General features: G+C 43.3%; 1 protein-coding gene across 1 annotated transcript; it reads left to right on the top strand.

Annotated features, from left to right (window-relative positions):
- Nucleotides 1-1912: 1912 nt before the first annotated feature.
- Coq10b (coenzyme Q10B) lies at nucleotides 1913-25743 on the top strand. Its single transcript, XM_004653609.2, has 5 exons — nucleotides 1913-2024; nucleotides 9781-9930; nucleotides 12862-13054; nucleotides 18434-18535; nucleotides 24715-25743. Exons 1-5 carry the CDS (start codon nucleotides 1930-1932, stop codon nucleotides 24880-24882), a joined length of 708 nt encoding a protein of 235 aa, XP_004653666.2. The 5' UTR covers nucleotides 1913-1929; the 3' UTR covers nucleotides 24883-25743.

Genomic DNA, 25743 nt, shown 5'->3' with positions numbered 1-25743 from the left:
TAGTCTCAGGGTGACCTCAAACTCATAGCAATACTCCTACCTCTGCCTCCAGAGTGCTGTGATTAAAGGTGTGTGCCACCACACCTGGCTTTTTTATTTAACATTTTATTTATTTCAGAGAGAGAGAGTTAAAGAGACAGTAGAGAAAGAATGAAAGAATGGGCGCATCAGGGTCTTCATCCACTGCAAACGAACTCCAGAACAGGTACCACCTTGTGCATCTGGCTTTATGTGTGTACTGGGGAATTGAACCTGGGTCCTTTGGCTTTGCAGGCAAGTGCCTTAACCACTAAACCATCTCTCTAGGCATGTTTGTTTGCTTTAACTTTTTCAAGCAGAGAAGTGAGAGAGAGAGAGACAGAGAAAAGAGAAGACAGATTGCAGGGTCTTCCATTGCAAACCAACTCCAGACATATGTACCACTTTGTGCATCTGGCTTTTCATGGGTACTGGGGAATTGAACACATGCCATGAAGCTTTGCAACCAAGTACCTTTAACCACTGAGTCATCTCTCCAGCCCCTCAGCCTTTTTAGATTGCACAATTCAGTAGTACTAATTATATTCAACAATTATCACTATCACCCCAGACAGACTCTGTGACTATTAAATATTAACTCATTTTGTTTTTATTGAAACAGGGTCCCAAGCTGGCATCAAACTCCTGATCCACTTGCCTCCACCTCCCAAATTCTGAAAATACAGGTATATGCCACAATACCTGGCAAAAATACACATATTAAAAAAAAAATATATATATATATATATATATATATATATATTAAAGGCATGTGCCACCACGCCGGGCTGTTTTGTTGCTTTTTGAGGTAGGACCTCACTTTAGCCCAGCTGACTTGGAATTCACTATGTAATCTCAGGATGAAGGAACTCACCGCCATCCTCCTACCTCTGCCTCCCAAGAGCTGTGTCTCAAAGTTGTGCCATACACACACACACACACACACACACACACACACACACACAGAGAGGGGGGGGTGTCATGTAGCCCAGGCTGGCCTTGAACTCCTTCCTGATCCTCCACAGGTGTGCATTACCACATTGGGTTTACGTAGTGCTTGGAATCAAATCCAGGTCTTATATGCTAGGCAAGCACTCTATCACCAGAATTACATCTTCAGCCCAACCCTCAAATATTTGTTGACTGTATTTAACCAACAATCTCACTTCTCAAAACTCAGATCATCACTATCTTTCTTTACAGGAACCTATAGCTTACAAAGGTTAAATACGAACCTGGGAATAAAAGTCTAGACTTAATCGATCCCTCAAAAAAGTGAGTCAAAGCAAATATGCGGAGGAGGATTTGTATGGAATAAGGGAAACAAAAACTATAAACCAACATCACATCAAATGGAAGGAGGGACTTGAGTTCACTTGATGTCTTCCCTGGTGGCACGACCTCGTGGTGCCCTCAGACAACCCCAAGGAGTAAGCACAGCACGAACCGTATTAAACAGTCATTACCCGGCAGGACTGTGCCAGGCTTGCCAGGCAGGTGCCACAGCGTGTGGGCCCAGCCTGGCGGGTGGGACAGTTACATAACGAGTCACCCAGGGCTTTCCTCCCGCCGCAGGGCGGGGCTCACGTGCCGCGCCTCGAGACCCGCACCAGCTCTCAGGAAAACCCCGGCAGTTGGTGCACGCTGGAGGGAAGAGTTCCAGCGCGCGGGAATTACATAAGTGCGCACGCGTGTGGAGACCTGCGCCCCTCTGATTGGCCAGCAAGGAGGGAGAGGCGTCCGTCTGGGAAGTTTGCGTCTGCTTGACGTAATCGGGAAAAGGGGCGTGTCTCACTGCTCACTGAGCTTGCTGATTGGCTGGCAGGCGCCGGAGCCCGCCAGTCCGGTCGGCCTGAGGGCGGTGCCCCGGAGTCTAGTCCCGGGGGTAGGACCGGCTTCCGAGAGAGGATCATGGCAGCTCGGAGTGGTCAGAGAGCGCTGGTGAGGGTGGTCTCGGGATGCCGGCCGAAGTCGACGACCGTGGGCGAAGCCCCGCGCCACGTCAGGTAAGAAGCGACCCTGGCAGCTCCGGGAGAGGGATTTTCCCCCAGCCCGGCGGCCCCGCACCGGGGGTTCCCTTCGCTGGGCGCTCGAGGACCCCGCGGCATCGCGCGCTTGGCCGGCGCCGTCCTGGGGTTGGCGTCGCCGCCCTTGCGACCGAGGAGGACGATGAGTCAGTGCGAGCGAAGCGGCTCTGCGAGCTGCCGATAACGTAGCGCCGCCGCGGGCGAGTGACCGGGCGGGTTCTTCCGGTCTCCGCCGATGGACGGACCGACGGCCTGGGGCCGGTGGAAAGTTTTTTTAACTCTGCGAGGAAGGGTGGCCGGCTCTGTGGGGCACGGGAGGGGTGGCCCGTCGGGTGAGCCGCCCTCCGGGCCTCGTGCGTGCCAGATGGTCAGGCGCCTCCCCACTTTCTGCTGGAGTTCTTTGACCCCGGCCATTGGATGCTTGCAAAACTGAACGTAACCGGCAAAGAGGACCTGGGTTTTGTTGTCACTCCCAGTGTAACTTTCGAGGCCTTGCCTGTAACCTTCAGCTAGATTCAGCCTTCCTGGTTGTTCCTTCAGGAGGTTTGCTAATGGAGATGGAGGTAGAGAAATAAAGGATGTTATACTTTTACTATTTTGTTTCCTGTAATCATTCTGGAAAAAAAGTATTTATAATGAATCCATATGTATACAACACAGGGTAGAGAGGAAAGACATAGATCTGTCTGAGCCCAGGACAGAAGTATCAACACTTCAGTTCTGAATCTTTAGACAAATATTAGATGAAATTTAAACCAGATATAAAAGAAAGGACCTAGCCGGGCGTGGTGGCGCACGCCTTTAATCCCAGCACTTGGGAGGCAGAGGTAGGAGGATCGCCGTGAGTTCCAGGCCACCCTGAGACACCATAGTGAATTCCAGGTCAGCCTGGGCTTGAGTGAGACCCTACCTCGAAAAAAAAAAAAAAAAGAAAAAAGAAAGGACCTCAAAAGGTATAATCGCAAAGGTGGTTTTCCTAGGGCGAGGCTTATTATCCATTGTACTCCATATGTGCTGACCCCTTGCAAGCTCCCCAAATGCGGGAAAGTACATAATTTGTGGTAGTGGGCGACTGCGTTCAGAACACAGCCCCATCATATTTTTTTTAGTTTAGCGAAATGTTATTAGATTAGGGATAGTACTTAAAAGAAGTAGGAGGCAGTTTCTCCAAAAACGGAAAGCCCTCCCTTCTTATTTTAGATTGCTTATACTACCTTGTTAAATGTTGTTTTGCTTCAAGCTACTTAGGAGGCTGAGGCAAGAGGATCACTTGAGCCCAGGAATCCCAGACCAGCTTGGACAACATTGAGAGACCTGTTGTAAAAACAAAAACAAAAAACCCGTAACAACAAAAATGGTTTGATTTTTAAAATACATCCTCAGTGTGTCCAAATATTCATTTCATGGTTTAACTATATACAACTAAGTGTATGGCTCCACATGTTTCTGAAAGTCTTGCTAGAGTGAACCCAGGGCCTTGTACATGTTAAGCATGAATTCTACCACCATACTCTATCTCTAGCCCTTTACTAGTGATAACGTGTAAAAAAGAGATATGCATTGGACTGGCAAGATGGCTTATCTGTTACAGGTGCTTGCTTACAAAAGCCTGTCAGCCTGGGTTCGAGTCCCAACACACCCACGTAAAAAGCCACATGAAGAAAGTGGCACAAGTGTCTGGCATTTCAGTTACAGTGTGGCTCGCGCGCGCGCGCACACATGCCCGCGTGGATATACATGCAAATACATTTTTAAAAATCAGTGCTGTCCAGGACACTATAACCATAACATTCACACTGACCTGCTGTGTTTGTTTAAACACATACAGTTCCTTAAGATTATAACCAGATTATATAATCTTAGGGAACCAATATATGAATCTGTTACAAAATTTAATTCTGAGCTGGTTGTGGTGGCACACGACTTTAATCCCAGCACTCGGGAGGCAGAGGTAGGAGGATCGCCAGGAGTTCGAGGCCACCCTTAGACTACATAGTGAATTCCAGGAGAGCCTGAGCTACAGTAAAACCCTACCTCGAAAAACCAAAAAAAAGAGAAAAGTAAGTTTCCTAGCCAATTTGGCACCCAGTTCACTATATTGGGCGAAGGCTTCATGGTGGCGGGGGGCGTATGCACATTTTTTGGTTACATAAATTAACCCATTTATTGCAGGCTTCTACTGGTCCTTCAGTCTTCTTTTTTTTTCAATTTTTTTTAATTTTTAATTTTAATTTTTGTTTATTTATTTGAGAGTGACAAGACAGAGAGAGAAAGAGGGATAGAGAGAGAATGGGCACGCCAGGGCCTCTAGCCACTGCAAACAAACTCCAGATGCTTGTGCCCCCTGTGCATCTGGCTAATGTGGGTCCTGGGGAATCGAGCCTCGAACCGGAGTCCTTAGGCTTCACAGGCAAGTGCTTAACTGCTAAGCCATTTCTCCAGCCCTTTTGTTTTTTCAATTTTTATTAACATCTTCCATGCTTATAAAAAATATCCCATGGTAATATCCTCCCTCCCCCACTTTCCCCTTTTAAATTCCATTCTCCATCATGTCCTTCAGTCTTCTAGTGGCAGTCTTAACTGTGACAGCGAGGGCATGTTGTAGGTCCAGGTCCCACCAGCAACTTCCATGATTATAAAAAATACCCCATGGTGACACCCACCCTCCCCCATTTACCCCTCTGAAACTCCACTCTCCATCATATCCCCTTCCCATCTCAGTCTCTCTTTTACTTTTGATGTCTTGATCTTTTCCTCCTCTTATGATGGTCTTATCAGGTAGTTCCAGGCACTGTGAGGCCATGGATATCCAGGCCATTTTGTGTCTGGAGAGAACATGTTGTATGGAGTTCTGTCCTTTGGCTCTTACATTCTTTCTACCACCTCTTTCGCATTAGACCCTGAGCCTTGGCAGGTGTGATACAGATACTGCAGCTCTGAGCACAGCAGTCATTTCTTTCTATGATACCTTCTGAGTCATCCCAAGGTCACTGCTATCTGAAAAGAAAAGATTCTGAACCAAAAGTGAGAGTAGTATTAATATAAGGGTGTGAACATTAACAGAAGTGCTTACTGGGCAGTTTGATAAGCATAGTATATACATTTGGCCAAACACCAGCAACCCCTAGGGCTCATGACTACCCCTGTTTTACGTTTTCAATATCAGGGATGTATTCCCTTCCCATGGAGCAGGCCTCCAGTCCAATTAGAGGGCAGTTGGTTTCCCCCACAACAGACATGCCACTATTGCACCCATTGGCTCATTTGGCCTGCCTCCACCAGCCACCGTTTTCATGCAGGAGCCACAGTGCTTCACCTTGGTTTTGCCACAGAAGGAGCAAGTATATTTGGCATGCTGGCTGATTTCAATTTAAGGGGGAAATTAAAATAACTAATTATTTGATAAAGGAGAATAATGATCACTTTTATTGGCATAATCCTACTTGAGCAAATTCAGTAGGTAAGTAGGCTTGGGTGGGTCTGGAGAGATGGTTCAGCAGTTACGATGCTTGCCTGCAAAGCCTAACCAGGTTCAATCTCTAGTACCCTCACAAAGCCAGATGCACAAAATGGCTCATGCATTGCATCTGGAGCTTGTTTACAATGGCTGAAGGTCCTGGCATGCCCATTCTCCCTGTCTGTCTCTGTCCTCCCTCTGCTTGCAAATAAATAAATGATCAATTTAAAAAAAAAAAAAAAGGGCTGGAGAGATGGCTTAGTGGTTAAGGCATTTTCCTGCAAAGACAAAGAATCCCAGTTTGATTCTCCAGGACCCATGTAAGCTAGATGCACAAGGGGGTACAACCATCTGGAGTTTATTTGCAGTTGGCTGGAGACCATAGGGTGTCCATTCTCTTTCTCTGTCTCTTTCTCTCAAATAAATAATTTTTTTTAAGATTAAAAAAGGAGGCTTATTTACACATAACCAACCATATTTTTTTGTTTTGAGGCAAGGTCTCACTCTAGCCCATGCTGATTGGAACTCACCCTGTAGGGCCTCATACAACCATCCTCCTACCTCACCTTCCTGATTAGTGGGATTATATGAGGGATGTACTTTTTAATTTTTATTTAATTTTTTTGTTGTTGTTTTTTTCAAGGTATAGTCTTACTGTAGCCCAGGCTGATCTGGAATTCACTATGTAGTCTCAAGGTGACCTCGAACTCACAGTGATCCTCCTATTTCTGCCTCCCAAGTGCCGGGATTAAAGGTGTGTGCCATCATGCCCAGCCTGGCTTAGTTTTGAGGGAAAGTTTCATCGAGGTGGGGAAAATAATGACAGGAATTGACAGCTGGATGTCACATGTCCAGAGCATCAGAGAGGAAGTAGAGTGAACTGAGTGTGGAAAGAAGGGCTAGACTAAAATACTCCCAAGGCCTGCCACCTGCGACACACCTTCTCCAGCAAGGCTTCACTCCACAAAGCTCTACCAGTTGGGGCTGAGGTATAAAGGGTAAACATATGAGGCCGTGGGGGACATCTTACATTCAAACCATATTTGGCCCCTGGCTCCCATAGATTCATTGCCATCTCGCGGTGCAAAATGCATTCCATCCAATTTAAAAGTCTCCATACTCTTATCATTCCCAACACTGTTCAAAAGTCCATTCTCAAGCCGGGCGTGGTGGCGCACACCTTTAATCCCAGCACTTGGGAGGCTGAGGTAGGAGGATTGCCATGAGTTCGAGGCCATCCTGAGACTACATAGTGAATTCCAGGTCAGCCTGGGCTACAGCAAGACCCTACCTCGAAAAACCAAAAAAACAAAACAAAACAAAAAGTCCATTCTCTGCAGGCGTGGTGGTGCACGCCTTTAATCCCAGCACTCGGGAGGCAGAGGTAGGAGGACTGCTGTGAGTTTGAGGCCAGCCTGAGACTACATACTGAGTTCCAGGTCAGCCTGGGCCAGAGTGAGACCCTCGAAAAAAAAAGTTTATTCTCATCTGAAACTCAAAATATTCTCTTAACTGAGCCTTGGAAAATTAAAACAAGTTGCATACTTCAAACACATAATGACACAAAGTAAATATTCTTACTCCATAAAGGTGGAATGGGGCATGGCAAGGAAAGATTTGACCAATGCAAGATCAAAAACAAGCAGGGCAAACATCAAATCCTGGATTTGTAGCGTCATGTCTGGCACCTAGGATTATTGAATAAATCCTTTAGGCTCCAGAAAGCTTTAGCAGCTCTGCCCCACCAGCTGTGCTGCTTACTTCCAGGGCAGAATCCATCCCAAGCCAGCATCTTTTCTTGGCAGTCATCCTGTCTCTGGCATCCCTGCTATCTTGAGTTTTCTGTCAAACTGTAGTTCTTCCCCCCACCCCTTGGTTTTTCGAGGTAAGGTTTCACTCTAGCTCAGGCTGTCCTGGAATTCTCAGTGATCCTCCTACCTCTGTGCACCACCTCGCCCAGCTCCATAGTTTTTCACAGCTTTGCACAATTCCTTCACAGGACCATCTTGCAGGTTCTTGAACCCTCCTTCATACTGCTTTAGCAGCTCTCCAGGACCTTTGTGTCTCTTCATGGGCTTTCAAGATTTGCAAGCAAGCACTTTTTTTGGGGGGGGGCGGGTTTGCAAGGTAGGATCTCACTCTGGCCCAGGCTGACCTGGAATTCACTATGTAGTCTCAGAGTGGCCTTGAACTCAGCGATCCTCCTAACTCTGCCTCTCGAGTGGATTGAAGGCATGCGCCACCACACCCAGCTTGCAAGCAAGCACTGTTAACTGCTGAGCCAGCTCTCCAGTCCCAATACATCTAAATCTAACTTTGCTCAAATTCTCAGGACACAGAATGCAGCCCGCCCCCTTGCTGGAATACCACACGAACTACTAGGCCAGTTCCCAACAAAATACCTTTTTGCTCCTCTGAAACTTGAGCCTTCACAGTCCACATTTCTGTTAGCATTTTGGTCTTTCCAACTCTCACCAGAATGACCCTATAAGGTCTGCTTATAGTATTGTAAAGCTTCCAAAACCAGTTCCAAAAGACTAAAAGCCACATACTGAGTTAATCACAGCAGTGGCCTCATAACTCTACCTGGTACAAGTGAGGGTAGGTTATTAACACCCCAAGGCTGTTCCTCCAGTGACACAACTCCTTCAGAAGGGCTCCACCCACCAAAGGCTCTACCAGCTGGGGATTAAGTATGAGGCCTAATCATGAGCACATGAGGCTATGGAGGATATTTTATATTCAAACCACCACTGGGCTAATTTATTCATAAATCTTTGCTGATTTGCATTATAAATGGATATATATATATATGTATTTGTATGTGTAGTTGTGTGTATGTTTTTTATTTTTTGTTTATTTACAAGATAGAATGGGCACTCCAGGTTCCTCCAGCCATTGCAAATGAACTCCAGAAACATGTGCCACCATGTACATCTAGCTTATGTAGGTTCTGGGGAGTAAAACGTGGGTCCTTAGGCTTTGCAAGCAAGTGCATTAACTGCCAAGCCATCTCACCAGCCCTGTTTACCCCCCCCCCCAAGTTAGGGTTTCACTTTAGCTCAGGCTAACCTGGAATTCACTATGTCAGGGTGGCCTCAAACTCATGGCTTTCCTTCTGCCTCTGCCTCCCAGTGCTGGGATTAAAGATTTGCACCACCACACCCAGCTAGCCCTGTTTACTTTAAAAACTATTTTTTTTTCTTCCTTTTTGAAGTAGGGTCTCGCTCTTACCCAAGCTGGCCTGGAACTCACAACAATTCTACCTCTACCTCCTTAGTGCTGGGAATAAAAGAGTGCACCACCACACCTGGCTTTATTTTTTTTAGTTTTTATTTATTTGCAAGCAAAAAGTGGGCATGCCAGGGTCTCCTTCCACTAAACGAACGAACTTGATGCATGTGTCACTTTGTGCATCTGGCTCTACATGGGCACTAGGGAATTGAACTGGGACCATCAGGGTTTGCAAGCAAGTGTTCTTAACCACTGATCCATCTGTCCAGCACCCATGGAATTTTGTTGTAGATAAGGTTGGCTTTAAACACACAATGATCCTCCTATCATTCTGCCTGGCAGATAGTCTTTTTTTTTTTTTTTTAAGTGTTTCAAGGTAGGATCTCACTCTAGCTCAGGCTGACCTGGAATTCACTGTGTTGTCTCAGAGTGGCCTGGAACTCATGGTAGTCCCCTTACTTCTGCCTCCCAAGTGCTGGGATTAAGGTGTGAGCCACAACACCCAGCCTGGAACCCTTGTAAATCAGATGCACAAGGTGGCACATGTGTCAAGTTTGTTTACAGCAGCTTAAGGTGCTGGCACGCCCATTCTTTTTTTAAAATTTTTATTTATTTATTTATTTGAGAGCGACAGACACAGAGAGAAAGACAGGTAGAGGGGGAGAGAGAGAATGGGCGCGCCAGGGCTTCCAGCCTCTGCAAACGAACTCCAGATGCGTGCGCCCCTTGTGCATCTGGCTAATGTGGGACCTGGGGAACCGAGCCTTGAACCGGGGTCCTTAGGATTCACAGGCAAGCGCTTAACCGCTAAGCCATCTCTCCAGCCCGACGCCCATTCTTTTTATCTGCCTCTTTCTCCCTCTCTCAAATAAATAATAACAAAAATAAAAATATTTTTCTGTATCTGGTATGTCTTGTGTATATTTTCAGCAACATTGCAAAATTGCAAACCCCTCTAATTTATCCCTTTATGTAATATCTACATATTTGTGCTTTCTCTTAAGTTTTTAGTCACTCTGAATGTGGTCATTTTTCTCATTTTAGATATTTAGCTTCCTGCGGTATACTGATGAGCAGAACCCTTCCACTGCATTCCTCGGTTTTGCCTAAAGAGATAAATGCAAGAACTTTCTTCAAAATCACAGCACCATTAACAAACAAAAGAAAAGAATATTCAGAGAGAAGAATTATAGGGTTTGTATATAATAGTGATTTCATTAAAAGAGTACATTCATCATTTCCTGTAGACTATTGCATTATCTTCTTCCAGATCAAATTGCTTTTCCTAGGTTAGCCTTTCCATAGCTCTTGCTATTTTCTTTATAAATATTGTTGAATGAATATAGTTATATGTTCACTGTATAAGTAGATTTAACCTTGACATACAAAAGGAATAATTTATGACATGTATTTTTTTTTCAAGGTAGGGTCTTCCTCTAGCCCAATTTGACCCGGAATTCACTTTGTAATCTCAGGGTGGCCTCAAACTCACACTGATACTCCAACTTCTGCCTCCCGAGTGCCAGGATTAAAGGTGTGTGCTGCCACGCCCAGCTGACAAGTATTTTTTTACATGATTATATATGTGTGAGTGCACATGTGCATGGGTGCACATGCATGTGTGTGGAGACCAGAGGCTGATGTTGGCTGCCGTTCTTAATTGCTGATTTACTGAAGGTGGTTCTCTCACTTGAACTGAGGGCTCGCCCATTCTGCTGGTCTAGCTAGCTTGCGTTGGGGATCCCGTCTCCACCTCCTGAGCTATGAGCCACCAGGATTGATGAGCATTCTGGAGATCTGCACTGCAGTCTGCATGTTTGCTTGGCAAGTGCTTTATCCCTGCAGGATGAGCCATTGCCCCAGCCCTACGACATGCGTTGTCATTCTTGATTTTAATGACTAGTTAAAACATCTATAAATGTACTAATTCTATTGTATTCCAAAAATATCCTTTGGTAATTTAGCGTATGATTACGTAAATTAGTATATAATTTTGTGGTGAATCATACTTGAACTTCTTGAACTTACATTCAGTATCTATTTGTGTGTGTGTGTGTGTGTGTGTGTGTGTGTGTGTGTGTGTGTTTTAATGTGGCACTGGCTGGCCTGGTGCTTGCTGTTTAGTTCAGTCTGACCTCTGATCTCTTGACAGTCTTCCCACTACCTCAGACTCCTGAGTGCTAAGATTACAGACAGCCAAGAAAAGTATATATCTTATTCTCATTGTTCAAATTGACTTCTGTGTATGTAAAGCTTTGTCTTGTTTTTGTTCATTTTTTGTTTATTCATTTAAGCCCTGAAGCTTACTGATTTTTATTGTTTTTTTTGCGGGGGGGGGGGGGTTCAAGGTAGAGTCTCACTGTAGCCCAGGTCTAACTTGGAATTCACTATGTAGTCATAGGCTGGCCTCTAACTCACAGAGATCCTCCTACCTCTCCTGAGTGGTGGGATTAAAGGCATGGGCCAACATGCCCAGCCTATTTTACATTTTTGTGTATAGGAAAGCTGTTGATCTTTATGTATTTCATAATATGCCACCTTACTGGATTCTGAATTGACAATCATATCTACATATCTTTCGTATTTTCTGCTTCAATTTTAATACTTTCAGAACAGAGTTATATAGCATAGTGACATCTTAGTGGTATTTCTTGCTCTGATGGGAATACTTCTGGTATTTCATCATCCATAGAGAGAATTACTCCATTTCTCCTTTTATTGCTAGTTAATATGGTTATAATAATACATTGTTAGTATTAAGCCATCTGTATATCCATGTTGGAGTGCTCAGTTTATACAGTGGTGGAAATTGACCCAGAGCTTCATGCATGCTGACAAGCATTCTACCCTCTAAGCTACGTCCCCCGCCCAGCGCTTGTGTGTTTGTGCTTAATGGGGTCTTGGTCTGTGGTCCAGGTTGGTCCTTTCAGATGTGAATATTTATTCACTCAATTTTTGGGGTATATGGTGTATGCACATTTAAGTAAATATTCATGCATCATGTCAGGGTCTTACCTGTGGCAGCCACAGGAAAATATATCAGGCCCCTCTCCAGCGCTTACCTGCCTCTTAACTAGTTGGAACAGAGCTTACTGATTCTGGAGCTTACCACTGGTGAGCCCTAGTGATTTCCACTTTGTCCCATAGGACTGGGGCTAAGAGACATACGGGCCATGTAGACATAGCTATTTGCATAGTTTCTGGATATTCAGACTCAGGAGGTCTTAGGCCCTCATGCCTGCACAATAAACATACTGTGAGCCATATTGCTAGCCCTTGGGATTTTTTGTTGTTGTTTAAAATATTTTATTTATTTGTTTATTTTAGAGAGAGAAAGAAAGAGTAGCCCTAGGTTTTGATTTTCCAGACAAGGCCTCACTAGGTAGTCCAGGCTGACTGGAATTTTTGTTGTTATTTATTTAAGTTGATTTGAGGTACTGTCTTATTCTACCTGCCCTGTAACTGAACTGTAACTCATTCTGTAGTTCAAGCTGTCCTCAAAGTCATGGTGATCTTCCTACCTCAGCCTCACAAGTACTGGGATTAAAGGCATGTACCACCATGCAGGACTTTAAACTCTTTTTTTTTTTTTTTAATTTTTATTAACATTTTCCATGATTATAAAATATATCCCATGGTAATTCCCTCCCTCTTAAACTCTTTATTTTTCTTTCATTTCTTTTTTTTTTTTTTTTTTTTTGGTTTTTTGAGGTAGGGTCTCACTCTAGCTCAGGCTGACCTGGAATTCACTGTATAGTCTCAGGGTGGCCTTGAACTCACGGCAATCCTCCTACCTCTGCCTCCCGGCTGCTGGAATTAAAGGGGTACTCCACCATGCCTGGCTTCTTCCTTCCTTTCCCTTCCTTTCCCTTCCTTCTCCTCCCTTTCCCCTCCTTCCCCTCTTCCACACCTGTATGTCATATCCAACCATAATGGGCTTCAAAATTAAGACCTCTAATATATCTCTACTGCCCTTTTACTTTCTGTGTTGGCTTGAACCCATTCATTCCATCATGTGAGTCAATATGTGTACCAAATAATTTACAATTCGGTTTTATTTGTATTCATTTTCAAGCACATATTTCAGAATTAGTTGTTAACAATGTTCATCTTTCCATTTTTAAGGTATTCAATGCAGGAAATGTATGATGTAGTATCAGGAATGGAGGACTACAAGCATTTTGTTCCTTGGTGCAAAAAATCTGACATACTATCAAGGAGATCTGGATATTGTAAAACACAATTACAGATTGGGTTTCCACCTGTTTTGGAGCAATATACATCTGTAGTAACCTTGGTAAAACCACATTTGGTAAAGGTAATAATTTTTTTTCTAAGTATTTCTCAAATATTAATTATGTTCCAAATATCAATTATATTAAATGGGTTAAATAACATGTAAAAACTTAGAAAGATATCTCTACACCTGAGCATGGTGGCACACACCTTTAGTAGAGGAAGGAAATGGGAAATATTTCTTCTTTTTTGTAAGTATTTTGTATGAGAGAGAGACAGAGAGAGAATGGGAGTGCCTGGGCCTCCAGCCACTGCACACAGACAGACAAATGCACCACTTTGTGCATCTGGCTTACGTGGGTCCTGGGGAATTGAACCTGGGTCCATAGGCTTTACAGGCAAGTGCATTAACCACTAAACCGTATCTCCAGCCTGCCTTTTTTTTTTCTTTTCTTTTCTTTTTTTTTTTTTTTTGAGGTAGGGTCTCACTCTAGCCTAGGCTGATCTGGAATTCACTGTTTTCTCAGGGTGACCTCAAACTCATGGTGATCCTCCTACATCTGCCAAGTGCTGGGATTAAAGGCATGTGCCACCACAACTGGCCCTATTTTATTTTATTATTTTTTGTTTATTTATTTATTTGAGAGCAACAGACACAGAGAGAGAATGGGTGCTCCAGGGCCTTCAGATAATGAACTGCAAATGAACTCCATATGCATGTGCATCTGGTTTATGTGGGTACTGGGGAATCGAGCCTCAAACCAGGGTCCTTAGGCTTCACAGGCAAGTGCTTAGCTGCCAAGCCATCTCTCCAGCCCCTATTTTATTTTATTTTTTATTTATTTATTTATTTTGGTTTTTCGAGGTAGGGTCTCACTCTAGGTCAGGCTGTCCTGGAATTCACTCTGCATTCTCAGGGTGGCCTCGAACTCATGGCAATCCTCTTACCTCTACTTCTGCCTCCTGAGTGCTGGGATTAAAGGCGTGTGTCACCACACCTGGCTCCTATTTTATTTCTTAATTGTGTTATTTTATACAATTGTTCTATCTAAATAGAAGTTAGAATATGAATGGAGCCAGGCACGTTGGCACATGGTTTTAATCCTAGCACTTGGGACGCAGAGGTAGGAGGACTGCCACCCTGAGACTACCTAATGAATTCCATGTGAGCCTGAGCTAGAATAAGATGCTAACTTGAAAAACTAAAAAAAAAAAAAAAAAAAAAAAAGAATAGGAAATGGGAAACTTTCTTTTCTTCCCCTTCTCCCCTTTTGCTGAGGCCTATTGAACCACAGGAAATATCACTTGGGCCACACAAGTTTGAACAGTTTTCATCTTTTTTGTTCTCGAGTTTTTCATCTTTGAACTATTTAAAAAATATACTAAGAACCAAACAAAATGAAATTGGTGGCTGGGAAGCAGACGCAGGAGGATCTCTGTGAGTTATAGGCCAGTCTGAGACTACATAGTGAATTCCAGGTCAGCCTGAGCTAGAGTGAGACCCTACCTCAAAAAAAACACAGAAAATGCTGGGCATGGTAGTGCATACCTTTAAACCCAGCACTGGAGAGGCAGAGGTAGGAGGGGCATTGCTGTGAGTTTGAAGTCAGCCTGAGACTAATTCCAGGTCATCCTGGGCTAGCGTAAGACCCTAACTCAAAAAAAAAAAAAAGAGTAATAGAACAACATATGTTTAGTTTTTGATTGCCTCTAGGTTCTATATTTATTTATTTGTGTTTTTTTTTTTCTTTATATATAAGCAGAGAGGGAGAATGGGGTGAGCCATTCCAGGTACATGCACCACTGCATCTGACTTACCTGGGGTGTGTGGCTTCACAGTCAGGCACCTTAACCACTAAGCCATCACTCCAGCCCTTGCTTTCTTTACCCAGTAAGCCATCTTGGTCCACCATAAAATATAATAAAATCAGTGTATTCAATGGAACAGCAAAAGCCATATGGAATTTTCCATGAATGATTAGCTACCTGGAATGTACCCATGACTTAATATGTCAACAATTCTAGTCTGTCTAATCTCTAAGGGGCAGAAGGCCTTGAGAATTTTCAGTAGATACCATTTCAATGAATCTTTTTGTCTTTTGTTTTGCTTAGTGTCTCAATACATAGATAGGAACAAGATGCTAACTTGAAAAACCAAAAAAAAAAAAAACAAAACTCAACTATGTAGACCAGGCTGGCCTAGAACATACTATCCTTCTGTTTCAGGCTCCTGAATGCTGGGGAGACAGAGTTCAATAAATCTTTTTGTTAGTTTTATTTTGTTTTTAGAGTCTCATTCTAGCCCACACTGACCTGGAATTCACTGTATAGTCTCAGAGTGGCCTGAACTCATGGTTATCCTCTTATTTTTGCCTCCTGCATGCTGGAATTAAAGGCATGAGCCACCATACCCTGCTCAGTAAATCTTTATTGCCTAATTCCTAGTAGAAACACATGCTAGTTTACTTGGATGAGTAGAGTCATTTTATCTAGAACAGCCAGAAGGGTCAGTCCAAATAGTTTTCACTGTGTACTGTATCTTTGTTGTTAGCAGTAAGGGGTTTGGCAGTGAACAGACCATAAAGAAATCATGTGTCCTTGGACTAGGTCATCTAGGACTACTGCTGTGGTGCAGCTCTGTGAAAATAGTCAGAGGGAGGTGTTACAATATTTCGAACATCTATTTCTCCTTTAGTGTTAAATTTCCTATAGGCTTCTAATGTGATTACAAAGGGCATAATATGTTAATGTGAAAATTGGCCCTTAGCATGTGTGAGGCCCTGGGTTCAATCCCCAGCACTTTTTTTGTTGTTGTTTTTGAGGTAACATCTCACTCTAGCTCAGGCTGTCCTGGAATTCACTGTGTAGGCTCAGGGTGGCCTAGAACTCATGGTGATCCTTCTACCTCTGCCTCCTGAGTGCTGAGATTTAAAGGCATGTACCATCTCACCCAGTTGACCCCCCCCATAAAAAATAAATATGAGGGCTGGAGAGATGGCTTAGCCATTAAGGTGCTTGCCTGCAAAGCCCAAGGACCCAGGTACAGTTCCCCATTACCCACGTAAAGCCAGGTATACAAGATGGCACATATGTCTGGAGTTCATTAGTGGCTAGAGGCACTGGTGCGCCCATTCTGTCTATCTGCTTCTTTTTCTCTCAAATAAATAAATAGATAAAAGCTTTATTGAACTATACTTATAAAACAGAACATTTTCCCTTCTTGTTTGTTTTTGAGGCAGGGTTTTACTATGGTTTTTTGTTTTGTTTTGTTTTGTTTTTTTTACTAGGGTTTTACCATGCTGTCCTAGAACCCACAGTGTAGGTGAAGCTGGCCTGGAACTTGCTTCTATTCTACTGCCTCTGCCTCCTGAGTGATGAGATCCAGAAATTAGTCCAGAAAAAGGCCCTGTGTTTTATGTTTAGGGAGGTCTCAGCTAAAAAGAAAAGGGATTTTACTTGGAGAAAAACTAGTTTGCCTATTCAGGTCTTTATTTGGGTAGTGTTGGTAGTGATTAAAGCCACAAAGGGAAAATGTAATCTCTTTAGGTGAATAAGTTATCAAAGAAGCCAGGCATGGTTGTGCCCACCTTTAAAGTAGGAGTATCGCTGTGAGTTCAAGGCCACCCTCAGACTACATAGAGAATTCGAAGTCAGTTTGAGCTAGAGTGAGAGACCTTGCCTCAAAAAACAAACAACAAATAGGTTGATATTGTATATATGTAATTACAATGATTGTAATGGGGAGGTAATATGATGGAGAATGGAATTTCAAATGGGTAAGTGTGGGGGTGGGGAGGGAGGGAATTACCATGGGATATATTTTATAATCATGGAAAATGTTAATAAAAATTTTTAATTAAAAAAGAAAAACAACAAAGCCGGGCATGGTGGCACATGCCTTTAATCCCAGCACTCAGGAGGCAGAAGTAGGAGGATTGCCGTGAGTTCGAGGCCACTCTGAGACTCCATAGTGAATTCCAGGTCAGCCTGGGCTAGAGTGAGACCCTACCTCGGAAAACCAAAAAAAAAAAAAAAAGTTATCAAAGTAAAGGAATAGCCTTGAGTGTCTCAGTATATGCATAAAGAGTTAAAAACTAGCCTGCTATGGTGGCACACCTCTTTAATCCCAGTACTTGGAAGGCAGAGGTAGAAGAATCACAGTGAGCCCAAGGCCACTCTGAAACTACATAGTGAATTCCAAGTCAGCAGGGGCTAGAGTAAGACCCTACCTCAAACCTCTCCCCCCCCCCAAAAAAAAAAAAAAAAAGCTAAAAGCTTAATGCTTAATTTAGGAGGAATTTGTAGACTTGGAACATCCCAGAGTTTCATGCATGCTGGGCAAGTGTTTTACCTCTGACCTACCTGTCCATCTTTATACAAAAATTTTAAATGGCCGTTGAGGGAAGTTTGTAGATACTATTCTTTATTTTTATTTTTATTTTTTTTTAGATACTATTCTTGAGGTCAGTTGTCTGCTAGTATAGTGTTGCCCATATAATACCTGAGGATAAACTCAAGTCTAGGTCATAACTATGGTCTGGATACCCTTTTTCACATTTTACACGTTTCAGTCTTTTTTTTGAGGTAGGATCCTACTCTGGTCCAGGCTGACCTGGAATATTACTATGGAGTCTTAGGGTGGCCTCACAGCAGTCCTCCTACCTCTGCCTCCCAAGTGCTAGCACTAAAGGTGTGCTCCACCACACCTGGCTCAGTCATTTTTTGAATGATTTACAGTAATAATGAGTAAGATGGACTGCACATAATTATGGCTAAATATTGTGTTTCAAGGTATACACACATACACACACATATAAAGTTTGGCTGTAGTGGTAGTGCACACCTTTAATCCCAGAGGTAGAAAAATCACTGTGTTTGAGGCCAGCTTGGAGCTATAGAGTGAATTCTAGGTTAGCCTGAGCTACAGTGAAACTCTACCTGAAAAAAAAAAAAAAGAATAAAAATTTAAAGAAAAAAACACATAACAAAGAAGAGGTCAGAAAGAAATGGGTCATGCTGAGGATATGAACTAGATACTGTAAAACCTGTCCACCACTTCAGAGTAATAATATAAAATGGGTTACTTTACTACTTAAGGAAATACAGTGCAGTGGCTTAATTCATTTAGTATGATATGTAAGTAGCAGAACTTGAAATGTTTTCATTAAGTGCCACATGCTAATTGATTGTGCCACTGGAGCTCCTTGAAATATGTTTTCAGATGAGAGAAATTTAAGTAGTGCCGTGAGTGAGAGAGTGGAAAGGAGTACAGTTGGCAGTGTTGGGAATCACAGAACAAAAGATAATGTCTCCTTTTGTTAGGAGGTTACTGTTATCTTCATCTCCTGTGGTCTGACTTATAGACATCATTACTTTTAAGAGAGAAAAGCCTCAGTTGAAGCCGGTTCTTGTCAAAGGCATTTAACAGTTTTTTGGTTTTTTTTTTTTCATTTTGTTCTAGGCATCATGCACTGATGGGAAACTTTTCAATCACTTGGAGACTATTTGGCGTTTTAGCCCAGGTCTTCCTGGCTACCCAAGAACTTGTACCTTGGATTTTTCAGTAAGTAACTATGAAGTTTTGCTGTTTCACATACAAAATTGGTGAGCTGGTTTAGTGGTTAAGGCATTTGTGTACAAAGCCAAAGGACCCAGGTTCTATTCCCCAGGACCCAGATAAGCCAGATAGATGCACAAGGTGGCACATGCATCTGGAGTTTGTTTACAGCAGCTGGAGGCCCTGACACACCCATGTTTCCTCTCTGTCTCTTTCTCTCTGTCAAATAAATAAATAAAATTAATATAAAGTGAACTTGGTAATGAATAAGTAATAATTCAGCCTGGTACAGTGGCACATACCTATAAACCCCAAATTGGAGAGGCTGAGCCTGAAGGATTGCTGCTACAAGCTTGAGGCCAACCTGGGCTACGTAGTGAGTTCCAGATCAACCTAGGCTCATTCTCCAGAAAAAAAGGGGAAAAAAGCCAAGCATGGCAGCGCATACCTTTAATCCCAGCACTCAGGAGTTAGGAGGGTCACTGTGAGTTTGAGGCCAACCTGAGACTACATAGTAAATTCCAGGATAGCCTAGGCTAGAGGGAAACCCTACCTCAAAAAAAAAAAAAAAAAAAAAAAAGGAATAAAAGAAAAAGAAAATACATTTTTGTTGATTGGTTAATTTGAATGTGTGTGTGTTTGTTTATTTATTTATTTATTTTTGAGTTAAGGTTTCACTCTAGCTCAGGCTGACCTGGAATTCACTATGTAGTCTCAGGGTGGCCTTGAACTCATGGCGATCCTCCAACCTCTGCCTCCCAAGTGCTGGGATTAAAGGCATGCACCACCACACCTGGCCCTATTTTTAACTTTTCTTGTGTTATAATGTATATATTTTTGCATCTTGGATTAAGTTAATGCTCGGATTTTCTAGCTAGCTGTGTATTCAATTGATTTAATGTAATATATTTTCAGGGTAGGACCTTAAGGTGTTAGGTGTGGCTCTTAAGACTCTCAGAGTATCTACAAAGATGTTCTTAGGGGTTGAGTTTCCCTGCTATAGGAGTATTCAAGCAGGCTGAGTGGAATAAAATACAGGTAGATTCTAAAATTTAACTAAACACTGTATACATTCAATCAAAAACAGCCCCAAGTATGTATACAAGAGTAGTTATTATAACGACCAGATCCTCTATCAACAAAGAGGTTAAGATTTCTGGTCTGTTGAGGGATCCAAGTCAGCTTGCGACCAAGTGAGACCCTTCCCTGGTGCAATCCCAGTTGCCTTGAATGATTTTGGTCTCAGTCAAGTTGCTGCCTGGGCCGTCGGCTGCTGTTCTTCTTTCTGGAGCTGGGCACTTGCTTTTCCTGCGGGGCAAACCGAGCCTGGCAAGTGTGGCCCTGCAGATCAGCACCCCTGCTGCTGGAACTGCTGCTGCTCAAGCTGCCCCTGCTGGGACTGTAGCCACTGCTGCTGAAGGTGTTGCTGCTGGACCCACCGCTGCTGCTGCCTCTGCTGCTGCTGTAGCTGCCACTGCTGGAGCCACCACTGCTGCTGAAGCTGCTGCTGCTGTGTCCACTGCCGCTGCTCCCCCTGAAGCTGCTGCTGCCGAGTCTGCCGCTGCTGCCACTTCTGGGTCTGCTGCTGCTGGGGCCGCTGATGTTGCTGCCGAACTCTGCTCCTGCTTGGGTCCCGCTGTTGGCGTGGCCGGGTCCTGGGCCGCTGCTCTGTTCCCGGAGCTGGGCTCAGGCAGTGGGGGTGGGGAGGGAGCCGCAGCTGCTCTGGTTCTCTCGCTGCTCCAAGCGTTCTTCTACATCACGGTCTGCTCCTCCGTTGCTCGCTGCCGCTCTCCCCTCACGTTTCCCGAGTTGCGGAGAGCGCGGTGTGAGGGGAAGCGCCCGCACCTGGCTTTTCCTGCGGCTCGAGCCGAGTCTGGCGGCTTTCTGGTGCGCCATGGCCACGGCGGTTGGCCGAGCTGCCGGAGCCGCTTTTCCCGCCTGTGCAGGCTCTGGATGCTCTGGAACTCTTCTACTTCTCCGCTGCCACTTCAATTTCCTATACACCTCACTTTTTAGTAAAAGTGTGTATTTTGCTGAGATTTTTTGGTCTTTTTCCCCCCTAGGCTGCTTTGGCGTGGTACCTATGCTGCCATCTTCCATGAGCCCACTTATTATTTTTAACTTTTCAAAATATTTTTATTTATTTATTTGACAGAGAGAGAGAGAGAGAAAATGGGCATCATGCCAGAGCCTCCAGCCACTGCAGACAAACTCCAGACACATGGGCCCCCTTGTGCATCTGGCTAATATGGGTCCTGGGGAAACGAACCAAGGTCCTTTGGCTTTGCAGGCAAACGCCTTAACTGCTAAGCCATTCCTCTAGCCCTTATTTCTTTTTTTGAGGTAGGATCTCTTTATAGCCCAGGCTGACCTGGAATTTACAGGGATCTTCCTACCTCTGTCACTCAAGTGCTAGGATTAAAGGTGTGCACTACCAGGCATGGCCAATTTTCTTATTAAAAAAAATTTTTAGGCCAGGTAGTTGGTGGTACACACCTTTAATCCTAGCATTCAAGAGGCAGAGGTAGGAGGATCACTGAGAGTTTGAGGCCACCCCTGAGACTACATAGTGAATTCCAGGTCAGCCTGGGCTAGAGTGAAATTCTACCATGAAAAACAAAAACAAACAAACAAAAAATTTATTGGGCTGGAGAGGGGGTTTTTTGGGTTTTTTTTTGTTGTTGTTGTTGTTTTGTTTTTCAAGGTAGGGTCTCACTCTAGCTCAGGCTGACCTGGAATTCACTATGTATTCTCAGGGTGTCCTCAGTCTCATCGTAATCCTCCTACCTCCCAGGTGTTGGGACTAAAGGTGTGTGCCACCATGCCTGACTTGGGCAGGAGAGATGGCTTAGATGCACAAGGTGACTCGTGTCTGGATTTCATTTGCAGTGGCTAGAGGCCCTGCTAGGCCCATTTTCTCTTGCCTGTTTCTCTCAGAAATAAATAAAATATTTTAAAAGCATATATAATAAAAATATTTTTAGTCATTTGACAGAGTCAGAGTATGGTCACAGCAAGGCCTCCTGTAACTGTACTACATGAACTCCAGGTGCATGTGCTAACTTTGTCCATCTAGCTTATGTGTTTACTGGGGAATTAAACCTGGCCCATCAGGCTTTGCGAGCAAGGGCCTTTAACTACTGAGTTATTTCTCCAGCCCATTTCTGAATATTTTTACACACTAGTGCTTGAACTTTTTTTTCTGTTCTGTTTCTTGTAGCAGTGAATATTCGTTCCTCTTTATGTTTTTACTTTTTGTGGGGATGTAACTCAGTGGTAAAGTATCTCCTTTAGGGGCCTTGAGGCCCTGGGCTTCATCTTCAGTAGGGGGGAAAAAAAAGGATACATGTCCCATGTCACAATTCTATTACCAGCCTAATATTTAAACTTTTAATATTTAAATTTTTTTGTTTTGTTTTTCCATCTCATTCTAGCCCAGGCTGACCTGGAATTCACTATGCATTCTCAGGTTGACCTCAAACTCACTGCATCCTCCATCCTCAGCCTTCCCGATGCTGGGACTAAAGGCGTGTGCCACTATGCCTGGTGATATTTGAATTTTAAAATAAATTTTATTTATTTATTGGAGAGAGAGACAAATAGGTAGAATGGGTGTGCCAGGGCCTCTAGGCAGTGCATATGAACTCCAGACGCATGAGCCACCTTGTGCATCTGGCTTACATGAGTACTGGGGAGTTTTGAATCTGAGTCCTTAGGCTTCACAGGCAAGTACCTTAGCCACTAATCCATCTCTCCAGCCCTAAAGATTAACCTTATTAAGACTTTTTCCTTTTATAAGAGAGGGAGCGAGAGAATTGGTGTGCCAAGCCCTCTAGCCACTGCAATTAAAATCCAAGCTTATGGTTTACTTGGTGCATGTGTGAGACCTTGTGAGTTTGTGTCACCTTGTACATCTGCCTTACATGGGACCTGGAGAGTCGAATATGGGTCCTTAGGCTTGACAGTCAAATGCCTTAACTGTTAAGCCCTTAGTAAGACACTTAAACTTAGTAAGATGGTATGCATCTGGAATTTGTTTGCAACAAGAGGTCCTGATGTACCCATTCTCATTCTGCTTATAAGTAAATAGTAAAAGTTAAAAAAAGAACTTAGTTTTTTGTGTTTAAAATTAACATCAAAATAAGTCTATACATTGTATGTTAGATGCAGAAATAAAATTCAAGGGAGAAATGATTTTAGAATCTTAGGAACTCATAACTTCATGTTCATAGCAGCTTAGCTTTAACTTAAAGCCACTTCTGTTTTGCCAACAGGTAATGAGTTCTCCGTGCTTGCAGTTCAGATTTTGAATCTTAAAAGACAGTGGTCATGGGGCTGGGTGAGGTGGCACACGCCTATAATCCCAGCACTCAGGAGGCAGCGGTAGGAGGATCATTGTGAGTTTGAGGTCACCCTGAGACTATATAGTGAATTCCAGGTCAGCCTGGCCTAGAGTGAGACCCTACCTTGAAAAAACAAACAAACAAAAGAAAATGGTCATGTGGTTAAAAGCTTTATGCTTGTTTCAGATCTTGAGTTGATTCCATTGACAACCTTGAGCTAGGCATGGTGGTGCCTGCCTGTAACACCAGCACTTGCTTTAACATGCATACAGCCCTGGTTCAATTTCCAGCACCTTGGGACAGAGGAATTCTTTGTTCTTGATTCCTCCATATAGGACAGTGTTCATGCTGGAAACTGGGTATTTCAGGTGGAGCTGGGTGGGTTCATCTACATGAGGTTTGGGCACCTGTCAGAAGAGGGGATCTTTCCTGCTGTGTGCCCATCCTCTGCTGTCACAGTAAATCCAAGGAATCTTATTTTAAGGCAGAGAGCCTTGTTTGTTTCTATAGTAAGTTTAAGAAAACTGTTAACATTGTGAATACATTAATCATTCTGATGTGGTTGTTTTTGTAGCTCTACCATTTAACTAAATCTCCAGCCTACTTTTAATTTTTTTTGATATATTTTGTTTATTTGAGAGAAAGAGGCAGAGAGGGAAAGAATGAGCACACCAGGGCCTCCAGTCACTGCAAATGAACTTCAGATGCATGCGCCATCCTTATGTATCTACCTTACATGGGTCCTGGAGAATTGAACCTTGATCCTTTGGCTTTGCAGGCAAACACCTTAACTGCTAAGCCATCTCTCCAGTCCCCACTTTTAATTTTGAGAAAGTCTCACAAAATGACCCATGCTGTCTTTAGCCAAGGCTAGGCCAGCCTTAACTTGGATCTTTTGCCTCAGTCTTTGACCAAGTAGCAGACACCAGGACTAGCTAGCTTAGCTCTTTTAAGCCCTTGATTTTTTTTTAATTTTTTTTTGTTCATTTTTTATTTATTTATTTATTTGAGAACAACAGACATAGAGAGAAAGACAGATAGAGGGAGAGAGAGAATGGGCGCGCCAGGGCTTCCAGCCTCTGCAAACGAACTCCAGACGCGTGCGCCCCCTTGTGCATCTGGCTAACGTGGGACCTGGGGAACCAAGCCTCGAACCAGGGTCCTTAGGCTTCACAGGCAAGTGCTTAACCGCTAAGCCATCTCTCCAGCCCCTTGATTTTTTTTTTTTTTTGATTTAAAATTATGTTTTAGCTGAGCATGGTAGTGCACACCTTTGATCCCAGCACTCAGGAGGCAGAGGTAGGAGGATCACCATGAGTTCAAGGCCACCCTGAGACTACATAGTGAATTCCAGGTTAGCCTGAGCTAGAGTGAGTCCCTACCTTGAAAAAATAAAATAATTGTTTTCATTTATTTATTCATGATAGAGAGAATGGGCATGCTGGAGCCTCTAGCTACTGCAAACTAAGTCCAGACATATGTGCCACCACATGCGGGCTCTGGGAAATAGTACTTGAGTCCTTAGGTATTGCAGGCAAATGCCTTGACTTCTAAGCCATCTCTCCAGCCCTGTGTTTGGTTTGTCTAGTTGGGTTTTCACTCGAGGCTAGGCTGATCTGGAATTCACTCTCTAGTCTCAGAGTGGCCTCAAATTCATGGCAATCCTACCTCTCCCTCCCAGGTGCTAGCATTAAGGCACCCTTGGTTTTTTGAGATAGAGTCTCACTATGTAGCTCAGCTAGCCTCAAACCCCCAGTCCTCTAAAGTACTGGGATTACAGCTGTGTGCCACCATGTTCAACACAGAAGGATTTTACTAAAATAATTTTTAACATTTTTCTAGATTTCTTTTGAATTCCGCTCACTTCTGCACTCTCAGCTGGCTACACTGTTTTTCGATGAAGTGGTAAAGCAGATGGTAGCGGCCTTTGAAAGAAGAGCATGTAAGCTATACGGTCCAGAAACAAGCATACCTCGGGAGTTAATGTTTCACGAAGTTCATCACACATAAAGGAAGAACTGCAGTCACCACCCTTTGACTTGGGTTTACTCACTTTTAGGAGGTGCTTTCATGGTTCATTTTTAGAAGTCAGAAAGCACTTGTTAAACCCAGCTTTGATTATTAACCTGCTGTGTTGAAACTTTGCACATAGAATATGGACCCATTTGTATATAGAATTATTTCTTCAATCAAGTGTAATTCAAAGCATGTGTGTATTAGCAGGTTCCGCCTTAATAATGGGATGTCATCTTTATTGCTAGAATTCTATACCACTCTTTGAAGAGCACGGGTTGGAACTGTAATTTAAACCTTTATCACTTAACTTGAAGTTAGCTGAGATAGTCCCACGATGTGTTATTTTAGCCATATCATGTTTAAGTTATTAAGCTCAGAGTATTTGTAACTTATTGTTTTAGGGCCTTCCACATGTCTTAGAATATTTCAGTAATCACATATTTAACATTAACACATTGAAAGTACTGTTAATGAAGGTTTCCTGGCACTTTTGATATTTTCAAGTTGTTCTTGTGGATAGTAGTAGGTAATTCAGTGCTGGAGTGAGGTTACCTCGTAGATACATTGAATGGTTTACTTTTGTTGTTTTTCTAATAAGTGGTCCAGAGCTTTAAGCTATGTTTCCAGCCATTACAACCTTCTCCCAGGTGCATTACCTACTCTTAATAATGCTGATGACATGTCAAATCTTGGCTACCACAGTAGGCAGCAGATCAAGTCTTTAGCAATATGCCTCCCTATTTTCTATTTATTGTATATATTCACTTTCAATAATATATTCTTGACTGATATTTTTTTAAAAACAAATCAATGTAAGGGCTGAAGTAGTAACTTTAAATAAAGTTAATTTGTTTA

This window comes from Jaculus jaculus, chromosome 4 (assembly GCF_020740685.1).
Source record: "Jaculus jaculus isolate mJacJac1 chromosome 4, mJacJac1.mat.Y.cur, whole genome shotgun sequence".
NCBI classification, from domain to species: domain Eukaryota; kingdom Metazoa; phylum Chordata; class Mammalia; order Rodentia; family Dipodidae; genus Jaculus; species Jaculus jaculus.
Note: the sequence above shows the minus strand (reverse complement) of the source record. Positions and strands in the feature narration are given on the sequence as shown.